This window comes from Anolis sagrei, chromosome 5 (assembly GCF_037176765.1).
Source record: "Anolis sagrei isolate rAnoSag1 chromosome 5, rAnoSag1.mat, whole genome shotgun sequence".
In the NCBI taxonomy this organism is placed as follows: domain Eukaryota; kingdom Metazoa; phylum Chordata; class Lepidosauria; order Squamata; family Dactyloidae; genus Anolis; species Anolis sagrei.
Genome location: NC_090025.1, coordinates 164,349,438 through 164,361,722, shown reverse-complemented (window position 1 = coordinate 164,361,722; position 12,285 = coordinate 164,349,438). Strand labels below are relative to the sequence as shown.

At 39.4% G+C, this 12,285-nt stretch overlaps 1 protein-coding gene across 1 annotated transcript in view; it reads right to left on the bottom strand.

The window, feature by feature from the left end:
- Positions 1-11,842, bottom strand: part of BAIAP2L2 (BAR/IMD domain containing adaptor protein 2 like 2) — a 28,028-nt gene extending 16,186 nt beyond the window's left edge. Inside the window, exons 1-4 of the mRNA XM_060777031.2 lie at positions 11,704-11,842; positions 5,780-5,855; positions 4,003-4,089; positions 1,118-1,179 (exon numbers count right to left, since the gene is read on the bottom strand). Coding sequence (XP_060633014.2) covers positions 1,118-1,179; positions 4,003-4,089; positions 5,780-5,855; positions 11,704-11,742 — 264 coding nt within the window. The 5' untranslated portion in view covers positions 11,743-11,842. The remainder of the gene's footprint in view (positions 1-1,117; positions 1,180-4,002; positions 4,090-5,779; positions 5,856-11,703) is intronic.
- Between the last annotated feature and the right edge of the window lie 443 nt (positions 11,843-12,285).

Here is a 12,285-nt window from a genome sequence, read left to right as displayed (position 1 = left end):
TTTATTATCTTAACAACAACAACAAAATAAACAACAGCACTACAGAATTCTTAGTTATCTGCCCATGAAGCATATCACATATTTTGATGATGAATTTGTGCATCATGGCCTATATGTATAACCAATGGCAATTTCTGACGCAAATACCTATTTAATGGATCCTTGGTATTTTCTAGGGTTTGGTTCCAGAACACACACACCCCTCAATAGTTACCAAAATCTATCTATGCTCAAATCTTATTACTGTATATTCAATGGCATAGTAAAATGTTGAACCTTGTATAAAATGTTTGCTTTTTGTATATGTATGTGGTAGTGCAGCAGGTTAAATCATTGAGCTGCTGAACTTGCTTACTGAAAGGTCAGCGGTTTGAATCTAGGGAGAGGGATGAGCTCCCACTGTTAGCCCCAGCTTCTGCCAACCTAGCAGTTTGTAACCGTGTACATGTGAGTAGATCAATAGGTACCCCTTTGAGGAAGGTAATTAATGGTGCTCCATGCAGTCGTGCCACCATATGAACTTGGAGGCATCTATGGACAATGTCAGCTCTTTGGCTTAGAAATAGAGATGAGCACCAACCCCCAGAGCCAGACATGACTGGGCTTAATGTAAAGGGGAAACTTTTACCTTTATATATATTTTTCAAGTTATGCATGGTTGAATCTGTGAATGCAGAATCCATGGAAATGGAAGGCCAATGTGCAGTTTCATTGTTTATATGCATGTATAGTCAATATCTTATTTTCCATTATTATGTAGAATATGTCAAACAAGTTAGCTTCACACGACTACGGTGAACAGATCTTTCTGCTAAATTTAAAACACTTCTGAAGATTTGTCTCTTCCAACAGGCCTACCCAGTTGATTTTAATCATGAATTTTAAACTCTATTTTTATCTTTATTCTGTGTATTTTGATATATTGTATGCATTTTATAGAAATATGTTTTAATATTTTTTAAGATACTGATTATATTGTTTTTAGCTATGTTTTAACCTGCCTTGAGCCACGAGGAATGGCTGGTAAGAAATTATTATTATTATTATTATTATTATTATTCCCAAGTTTCCCTGCACAGTCTCCTTCGTTGCATATATTTCCCTTTGAGATACTCACTACTACTTCCAGGTTGCGGTTCAAATGCATTTGGGTGTCAGACATTTGTATCAATATTTCACCTTCAAATGGGTCCAAGGATGAGTTGAAAAAAAGAGAAAAAGAGGGAAAGATCATCATAGACATTTTTCTTCTAACACATTTTAATAAGTATGGTTAGAGCATTTTTGGTGTGGATGTTTGACAATGCAGATCAATGAAAAAATTGGGCAGAATGGAATTATTAATAAACTTGCATGAAATTATCATGAAGGGAAACAGGCTAATCTGTATGACTGATATAACATTAAATAAAGACACAAAGAACTTTGCCCTCAGGAAATAATGATATAGAGGTTACAATAAACAACTTCCTGCCATTAAGCATTAGTGATATATATCATCCCATGCATAGGGTTATCTAATTATGGACTAAAAGTCCAACCGTAATTGTTTTATTGATTGTTGTGAATAGATTGAGGGCCTTTCCACTCAGCCATATACCCCAGAAAACACCAGAATATCTGCTTTGAAGTGGGTTATCTGAGTCCATACTGCCATATATTCCAGTTGAAAGCAGATAATGTGAGATTTTCTGCCTTGATATTCTAGGATATAGGGTTGTGTGGAAAAAAGGGGGAAGTTGCTTTTATTGTTAGCTGCCTTGAATAGGGGGTTTCCACTCAAGAATGTGGTTATATGATTCTGGATTAATAAAGAAGAGATAAGGGGGGGAAGTGTTTTAGCAATCTTTATGTGTTTAAATTATTCTGTAACTGCCTTGAGCCATGAGAAGAGGCAGGTAAGAAATAAAATTATTAATTAATTAATTCCTTATATTTAAAAAAACACATTTTACATATAGCAGTAAAAACCATATTTCTGCCATTTGTAATTTGAATGTAACACATTGCTTTAAAGGATGAAAAAACTGAAGCCCATGAGCTACCAGTAGCCTACTAGCAAATTTTTGTGAACTTCATTTCCCATAGAAAATCAGTCACAAAGGAGGAAATAAATCATGTCTAAGCTTCCCTTAAGCTTTCAAAAGAAATGAAGTCCTTAGGGTGTCATCAGGGATATCCTCCACAATTATTCCAGTTAAGGAACTTTTTAAAATATCTCATTTTTTTCCTTCTTTCTGATGCTAACTGTAGTCACATCTTCAAAAAAGGAGCCCCCGGTGGTGCAATGGGTTAAACCCTTCTGCCACCAGGACTGCTGACCAAAAGGGACAGATGGGAGCAGGTTGACCTCCCATCTGTCAGCTCCAGCTTCTCATGCAGAGACATGAGAAAAGCCTCCCACAGGATGGTAAAACATCCAAACGCCCCCCCCCCCCCAAACAGGATGGTAAAACATCCAAACTTGAGAAACTGCAAGTTGCTTCTCACACCAGAAGCTACCTGCAGTTTCTTAAGTTGCTCTTGACACAAAAGAAAAAAATCTTCAAAAAGAGGCTGGGCAACTACCTGCTGGGGATGCTTTGCCTAGATTGCATTAAGTAGGAAGTTGGACTCAGTGGCCCATGAGGTCCAACCTTTTATTGACAAGGGACCACTTGACCAGTGACCACTCTCCAACATTAGTACCAAAATGTTTATAACCATAATTCTACAACTCTGTGACAGAGTTTGAAGACATCCCTTTTCTGGACTATTAGCAGTAAAAGGGAATTGATAATATAGACTGAGTATCCTTAACAAAGATGCTTGGGATCCAAAGTGTTTTGGATTCCCCCCCCCCCCCACTTCCATATTTTGGTATACCACTATTTGCATATATGTAGATGATAGAATACTGTATCTTGGAGATGAGATCCAAGTATAAACATGAAATTCATTTGAACTTTATACACATTATACACATAGCCTGAAAGTAATGTTGTTCAATATTTTAAATACAGTGCATGAAGCAAAGTTTGTGTATATTGAACCATCAGAAAGCAAAAGGTGTCACTATCTCAGCCAATTTCCTATTTTGGAGTATTTTGGATTTTGGCATTCTGGATAAGGGATACTCAATCTGTTATGCTAAGGACTTTGTCACATGGCTACCAGAATCGTCAAGCATAATGGCGAATCCGGTGACCCTCGAGAGGGTGGGCGTGGGGATCTCCACACCTTGCATCACCTGATTGGTGATGCAAGATTGGTTTGGTTTGATTTTCTTGATCCCATGGGGGGAAGCGTCAACTGAGCAGCTTCCCCTCATTGCTTCCTCGGCAACACCTCCTGTGTTGCCGAGGCGGCAGCATGCGCTGGCTTCACCCTAGATCAGTGGTTCCTAACCTTTTATTGACCAGGGACCACTTGACCAGGGACCACTCTCCAACATTAGTACCAAAAGGGTTATAAATCAGTTTTGGTCAACTTTAGATTGGTTTGGTTACTTGGGGTGGTATGTTCTCGTCTCCCAGTTGTGGCACCTCATGCTAGTTTTGCTACTATTGAGCCTCTCCAAATGGATATATCTATCTTCAGAGGAGGCCAACTGAACTCTCATCATGACCGGGCTTCTTCCAATACATCAGATACCTAGATGGGTCTCTCTTGTCCACACAGCCCTCCCTGGCATGGGCCAAATCTTTTGCACACAGAATCTGGAGAAGAATCACTTGGATCAAAGACATGCGTCAGCAGAACTAGGGTAACTGTGTTTCATCACACAGCCTGCCTAATCAAATTCTATCAATTTCTCAACCTGGTCAAAAGAAGAAGAGACAATATGCTTCCTGGCCAGATTAATTTCAAAGTCAAGGAACATTCTGGGTATTAAACATTTCTGTTTCTCATAGAAAAAGCAATAGGGGCTCAGACAGAAAAAGTGATGCCAACTCCTAGTGTGTCATTGATAGGTTTGGGACATGATGCTGCAAACCAGAAAGAGAACAGCAAGAATCTTACCCAGTATTTGTGAGGTGGAGCTCTGTAGGGCTTGTTCCCCAATCTTTTGGATTGCCGAGAAATAGACTTCTGCAGCCTCTGATAATGCTATAATTTTTTTCAGAAGGAGAAAGCTTTAGATGAGTATTCCCATCACTAATATATTTCTCATTTTAATTATCCTTCTTTACAACTCATACCATTTCATGCTGATTTTTATACTCACACCTATAATGAAAGCTCTCATCTATTTAAACATGACAATAAATCAGCCAGAGCGCATCTTGACCTAAATAATAGTTCTCTTGCAGTCTTTGAAATGCAACAGATACTGGGAAATTTCCCTCCCCATCCCATCCTTGTCCCCATGCCTCTTCCCAAATTTGGAGGGTAATTTTGTTTTGCCCTGAAAATGGCCCTCCAAATTTTGGTTTTGAGTTTTCATTATTCATGGGATGGCCATTATTCTAAACCTGGAATCTTTGGGGAACAATTGGCTATTTTGCAAGCACCTTTAACACTTTTTGACATTCAAAGTTTATTGAAAGTGGGAGGATGAAACTGGAGGATACTCCAGGGTTCTGCAAGGAGCCAATATGACTTGCACTAACTTATGTTTTAGAATACAACACCAACTATCTCCAATCCAGGCCAAAAAGTGATTTATCCAAACACTGGCTTCAATAAACCCTTCAGAGCACCTTCTTTTAGCTCCATCCCTCCAACTGTCCTAGTCTGGCAAGGACAATACCAATTAATCTTCTGTCTTCACATTGTTTCAAGCTGTTTTTAAATTGTCCTTGTTTCGCTCTTCTCTCACTTTCTCCCTTTGTCCTCAGTTGCTGCAAACTGAATCCAAAGTGCAACAAGTACTGTGTATACTCAAGTATAAGCCTAATTTTTCAGCCCCATTTTTAGGCTGAAAAAACTCCCCTCAGCTTATACTCAAGTTAAGGTTATTTATTATTTTACTCTGTTATTAATATTATTTTTTTACATTTATTATTTTTCTCTATTTATTATTACATTTACATTATTTTACTATATTATTATTACATTTATTATTTTACTCTATTATTATCATTTTTATTACATTTCCATTATTTTACTCTATTATTATCATTTTTATTACATTTCCATTATTTCACTCTAGTATTATTGGAAGGATATGTAAGCACATTTACTTTGAAGAAAGTTAGAATAATACTTCAATCAGAGTTGGACAGTCTTATCTTAAATTACAGTTTTATGTAAATATTCAAAAACATTTCACCTACTGATGCCTCAATTAATCTAATTTTATTGGTATCTATTTTTATTTTGAAATTTACCAGTAGCTGCTGCATTTCCCACCCCCGGCTTATACTCGAGTCAATATGTTTTCCCAGTTTTTCCAATTAGGTGCCTCTGCTTATATTTGGGTGGGCTTACACTCGAGTATATACAGTAGTTAACTAAATGCCAGGAGAAGAAAGTGAAATCATACCCCTCTGAGTAGGCTCAAGCAAAAGCAATCTTCTCTCTGCATTCTTCTTCATTCATAACTTTTGGCATTTTGACCACATTCTGTTTGTGCCAAATGTGTCCCATTTCTGAAATGTTGGGGGACATGCCCCTTGTTTCTGCTTATGTGCTTGTTGCAAAGTAACAACTGCCTGAAGTGGCCGTGCTGGCTATATGATCCTGAAAATTCTAGTTCAAAAAAACTTCATATTTTCCAAGCCCTCCAGCTACCTGTATGTGGACACAATCTTAAAACTACTAATTGACCAACCAAGTGCATAGCTTCAGTACTCACCACGAAAAGCTCGCACATACTTGTTACCAAGATATATCAGATTCTCCAGAGTTGGGTTGAACTGTTCCAGAATACTCTGTGAAATCATAAGGAAAAGTTTTTAAAACATACACAAAGTATTCTTTCACAGGTTTAGTGCAAATGGAGATCCAAAATCAAAGGTCTATTTTGTTGCACTACTCGAAAGATGTTATGCCTTGGTAGGTGGCCAGTATCTATTTAAAAGTTGGCATAAACTACAGTAAATATTTTCTCATTGTGGAATTGTGGAAAAATTGTGATTTTCTACAGTTGGAATATTGTATACAAAACCTAAATTAAAATATAAAAAACCTCCACAACCTGGTATCCTTTAAATCAGGCATGGGCCAACTTGGGCCCTCCAAGTGTTTTGGACTTCAACTCCCACCATTCCTAACAGCCTCAGGCCCTTTCCTTTTCCCCCTCAGTCGCTTTAAATGCTTTGGGCTACAATTCCCAATATGATCAGGCATTACTGTATCATCAAGGATGATGGAGATTTTGTCCAACAAATCTGGAAAGCGCCAGATTAGTGTAATACATCTCTCATATAGAGCTTTGAGAAAAATAAGTGGTAGAATTGTGGGCAAACTGCCCGGCCATGTTTTGCTTGAAATTCAGAAAGTAATCAAATCACTTTAAATACCTAGTGGGTACAAATCAAACACAGTTTGAGCATTATTTCTAAAATCCAACATACAGTATTCCAAAATCCAAAATTGTCCCCATGGATGGCTGAGATAGTGACAGTTTTGCCTTCTGATGATTCGATTAAAATGATCTTTGTTACATGTAAAAAAGTATTTAAAATATTGTGTGAAATTAGCCTCAGGTGTTGTATATAAATGTGTACATAAGATAAAAACAAATTTTGTGGTTAAACCCAATTATGGCATAGGTATCCCAAAATGCGGCGCTCCATGCAGTCATGCTGTCATGACCTTGGAGGTGTCTATGGACAAGGCCAGCTCTTCGGCTTAGAAATTGAGATGAGCACCAACCCCGAGTCAGTCATGACTAGACTTAATGTCAGGGGAAAACCTTTACCTATCCCAAAATGCAAAAACAAAACCAGAAATCTAAAACACTTCTGGTTCCAAGCACTTTGGATTAGAAATATTCAACCTGTAGTGGTTCTGGTTGGTAGAAATAAAGCTTGGAAATCTCCATTCTGGGGTTTTTTGGACTAGCACTGCCAGAACTCCCCTGATGCTGAGAATCCAAAAGCTGAACTTTTCCAAGGCTTGTTTTGCTATCTCTTAAAATAATGATCCTAGTATACTGTAATCCGCTCTGAGTCCCTCTGGGGAGATAAAGCAGAATATAAATGATGATGATGATGATGGTGGTGATTATTATTATTATTATTATTATTATTATTATTATTATTATTATTATTTGAAACACAACAAGACAAGTCCACAGCAGACAAGATCACTCTGCTGGCTGTTGTATTGGATCACACGTCAAGTCAATTCTCAAGTGTTTAGGACGTGTGATGTATCGGTGAATAATGTATGCAGATCCCAGTAAGCTGGACTTCTGCAGCTGGCATATGGTAATTTTGTCAGCACCGATTGTGTTTATTATTATTATTATTATTATTATTATTATTATTATTGTGTAATTAGCCAAAATAGGGTATATGCAACAGGGTTCCTGAAGCTCTGGTTTAGTCACAAGCTAAATTGGCATGAGGGCCATTATTTTGGAGATAGCAGGAATGATCCATTCTCCTGGTGCCATCTTTCCCCAACCCACTCCTCTGCCTATGAATTGGGTCCAGATGTTATCAGTGGCCCAATGAGAAATGTTGAAGCAAAGGCTCTTGTCTTGAGTCCCTATGGGGAAACTCAGGAAAATTCCAAAAGTTCAGACAGCTGTGTTGATCCTCATTACTGTATGTTAATAGTGGCACCAAAAATCCCGATTCAACCAAAATGCTGTATACAACAGCTCATCAAAATGCTCAAAGTGGTTCACAGCCAATGCAAAACACAGCAGGTTTGTCCCTGTCCAAGTTCTCCCCATGTCCCCAGAATAGCAAAATGGGGAAAACACAGCCAAAAAAAGAACCCAGAAGTGATGGGTGTCTTGGTCAGGCTCACCGAGAGTTAGACTGGGAGGAGCAAGCGGTATACTGGCACCACTCTCTCACAAGCTCTGCAGTTGCCAACTCTGAGCTATTATATGTACAAAATCATTGCTACGGTAGTAATTTTCATCTCAACCAATAAGAAATCTTTTGTAATGCTAAGAGGTCTTGCCTACCCAAGACTAAGCCACATCAAAAGACTGAATTGCAAGAGGGATAGTTCATACTAATATATTACTACTAATGTATTAGTGTGAACTATCCCCAATACCATATATTTGCTTAATTGGAATCTCCACTTTAACTTAAGGGATAATATATTAGTGATATATTATTCATATGCAACACATTCAGCTAAAGTGGAGATTCCAGTTAAACAAAGAGGACATGCTGGAAAAAGTGAGAGGGGAAAGGAGAACCCAAGGAGGCTTGCACACAGTAGTCAGGCCTACACTAGTGATCCTCCATGTTTTTGGACTTCAGTTCCCAGAATTCCTGGCAATTGGACAAGCTGGCTAGGGCTTCTGGTAGTTGGAGTCTGAAACATCTGGAGAGCCATAACATTGGCACTTCTGCTCTACACTAATTAAAAAGCCCTGGGGGTTTGATCTGCAAGCTCTCAAGAGTATGTCCAGCCAGATCAGCCATTAGACAAAGGCACATATATGAAAAACCAGTTGACACACATCAACTAGGAGACAAACTGGAAAAAGAGCACCCCAGCACTGGAAACATTATACGGCAGAGCACAAGCACCTCCAAGACTTGATTTCAAGTCTACCACATCTCAAAGAAGATGTTGCCAAGGTTAAATGGTATGCACCCTCCGAGTCCTTGACCTGACCTGCTATTTATAGTGCAATCCTATGTATGTTTATTTTGGTGTAAAGCCTACTAAGTTCCACAGGGCTTATTTAGAGGTATGTATGCAAAGGAATGTAAATATATTCGTGTTCATATATTCACATTCCTATTTACATTTACAACAGGGTAGTTTCGACAACATTACAGAGAGCTATAATTTGCTTAAATTGGATTAAGTTGATTACCCTTTGCATCTCTTCAAAACTGAACACAATTTCTCTTGCCTCTGCTTGATCGTTCCATCTCAAGTAGGTGAAAGAGAAATACCAAATGCCTTCAAGGAATCACTTAAACATACGCAATGGAGGCTCTGTGTGCTTATCATATTGGCAAGGAGACTGGAATATATTGGTTATCGTCCATTCATTCCCGCCAACTTATTTTTGAGTGTGGCCATCCCAAATAGCAACCAATTCTCCTTTTAAAAAATCTAGCTTTTATACAAATTTCAAATAGCTCTGTTGCCAAATCTTTTTCCAGGCTCTCAGAAAATAAGGTGTGGATCTCTGTAAACTTTGCTTTTCCGTGGAAAATGGCATAATTGCAGTGAATATGACTACAACATACTATAGACCAGTGTTTCTCTACCTTCCTAATGCCATGACCCCTTAATACAGTTCCTCGTGTTGTGGTGACCCCCAACCATGAAATTATGTTTGTTGCTACTTCATAACTGTAATTTTGCTACTGTTATGAATCTTAATATAAGTATCTGATATGCAGAATCGATTTTCATTCACTGGATGGAATTTGGCACAAATGCCCCACAAGCCCAAATTGAATACTGATGGGGTTGTGGGGGGATTGATTCTGTCAGTTGGGAGTTGTAGTTTCTGGGATTTATAATTAAATTACAATCAAAGAGCATTCTGAATTCTACCAAAAATAGAATTGAACCAATCTTGGCACAAAGAACTCCCATGACTAACAGAAATTACTGGAAGGGTTTGGTGGGCATTGACCTTGAATTTTAGAGTTGTAGTTCTCCTACATCCAGAGAGCACTGTGGACTCAAACAATGATGGATCTGGACCAAATTTGGCACTAATACTCAATATGCCCAAATGTAAACACTGATGGATTTGGGGGGAAATAGATCTTGACATTTGGAAGTTGTAGTTACTGGGATTTATAGTTCACCTACAATCAACAAGCATTTTGAACCCCACCAATGATAGAATTGGGCCAAACGTCCCCCATAGGACCCCCATGACCAACAGAAAATACTGTGTCTTCTTATGGTCTTTGGTGACCCCTCTGACACTCCAATCGCGATCCCCCCAGGGGTCCCGACCCTCAGGTTGAGAAACGCTGCTTTATATAAATTTCAAATAGCTCTGTTGCCAAATGTTTTGTGAGAGTTGTAAATCAGGCTCTCAGAAAAATCTTTACTGCTATAATCAGGTGTGGATTTTTGTAAACTTTGCTTTTCTATGAAAAGTGGTATAATTCCAGTGAATATGACTACAACATACTGTAGAGCACTTGCCATCTCAGTGTCGCTCATACAGCCAGTCCAAAACATTTTTGCTGCCTGAAGTCAAAAAGTAAATTGCACCTCACAGTTGATGGAGTTAAGATACAACGCAGCCAGTTGTTGTTGTTGTTGTTCATTCGTTCAGTCGTCTCCGACTCTTCGTGACCTCATGGACCAGCCTACGCCAGAGCTCCCTGTCGGCCGTTACCACCCCCAGCTCCCTCAAGGTCAGTCCAGTCACTTCAAGGATGCCATCCATCCATCTTGCCCTTGGTCGGCCCCTCTTCCTTTTGCCTTCTACTTTCCCCAGCATAATTGTCTTCTCTAGGCTTTGCTGTCTCCTCATGATGTGGCCAAAGTACTTCAACTTTGTCTCTAGTATCTTTCCCTCCAGTGAGCAGTCGGGCTTTATTTCCTGGAGGATGAACTGGTTGGATCTTCTCGCAGTCCAAGGCACTCTCAGCACTTTCCTCCAACACCACAGCTCAAAAGCATCTATCTTCCTTCGCTCAGCCTTCCCTAAGGTCCAGCTCTCACATCCGTAGGTTGCTACAGGGAATACCATGGCTCTGACTAGGCGGATCTTTGTTGCCAGTCTGATGTCTCTACTCTTCACTATTTTATCGAGACTGGACATTGCTCTCCTCCCAAGAAGTAAGCGTCTTCTGATTTCCTGGCTACAGTCTGCATCTGCAGTAATCTTTGCACCTAGAAATACAAAGTCTGTCACGGCCTCCACGGTTTCTCCCTCTATTTTCCAGTTGTCAATCATTCTTGTTGCCATAATCTTGGTTTTTTTGACGTTTAGCTGCAACCCGGCTTTTGTTGCAGCCAGACAAATTATAAAAAAAATCATAAATTTGACATGCCTGATGGGCCAAAAATACAACAGCAAATCAAACTGGTGTAATGTTCTTACCCTTCAAAAGCATGCAATATCTGTTGAAGAGGCTGCTTCAATCTGCCTAATAGGAAGGCCAATAGGAAGGCCAATCTATAGACGATTAGGTTTGAAATCCAATCAGCATTCATACAATGTATTGTCATAGGATTTCATGGCTGTTATAACTGGGTTGCTGTGAGTTTTCCAGGCTGTATGGCCATGTTCCAGAAGCATTCTCTCTTGACGTTTCACCCATATCTATGGCAGGCATCCTCAGAGGTTGAAGGTGCCTGCCTCAACCTGTGAGGATCCATACAGTTCAGGTTTTTAGTTCTTGTTAAATATTGTATTGCTTATGGTATGACAGAAACTACCATTCTAATAGTCTCCTCTGGGTTGAAAATCCCTGATCCTCTGATTTAAAAACATAATTGCCCTTTGAGATCTGTAAGGTAAATTGTATGATTGTAGCAGATCAACCCATTTTTATTTATCTCTGCACACTTTACTGTGGAAAAGTTTTACTCAACCACTTATTTTCGTGAATTAAGAGTGGCTCAAATATTTCCGAACGCACACCTCACCTTATAGATAGAGATGGTCGATCTGTAGGATTGCTCCATTCCCTCCAAGTTTTCGATGGGGACCCAGCAGTCCTTTCACACAACGAATGGAAGTGTTGAGAAGATAAAGAATCCTCAGAGACACCCGGGAATCCACTTCTGTGACCTAGGCTGGAAAAGGAGGAGTGTCCTTTCTAGAATGGCAGGAAGAAAATGCTGCTTGGAGAGTTTAATAATTCACTATTCAGGATGTTAGAACTTGAGCCTGAAGTGTTACCAGATACCAAGTAGGGAGGAATCCTGCGATAGTCACAAAGGTCATGTGACTTTCACCTTGAATTATTTATTGCTAGTCTGGCTCTTCCTGCAAAGTCGTCAAGCTGGTTATCCTCTTGTATGGGATAATTTTGTTAGGATGGAGTGTCGTGGGCAAACTCTTAAGTGGGCAAAATATATGCTGTGGGTCACAGATTGCCCCTACTGGTCCAAAAATTATACATTTCTGCCACAAAAAGGTCTCCCTCTCTCCCAACTGCCACTGCCCTGACTGTGGAGGGAGAGAAGAGGCAGCATTTGCTGAGCTTAACTCTTTCTCACACTGCC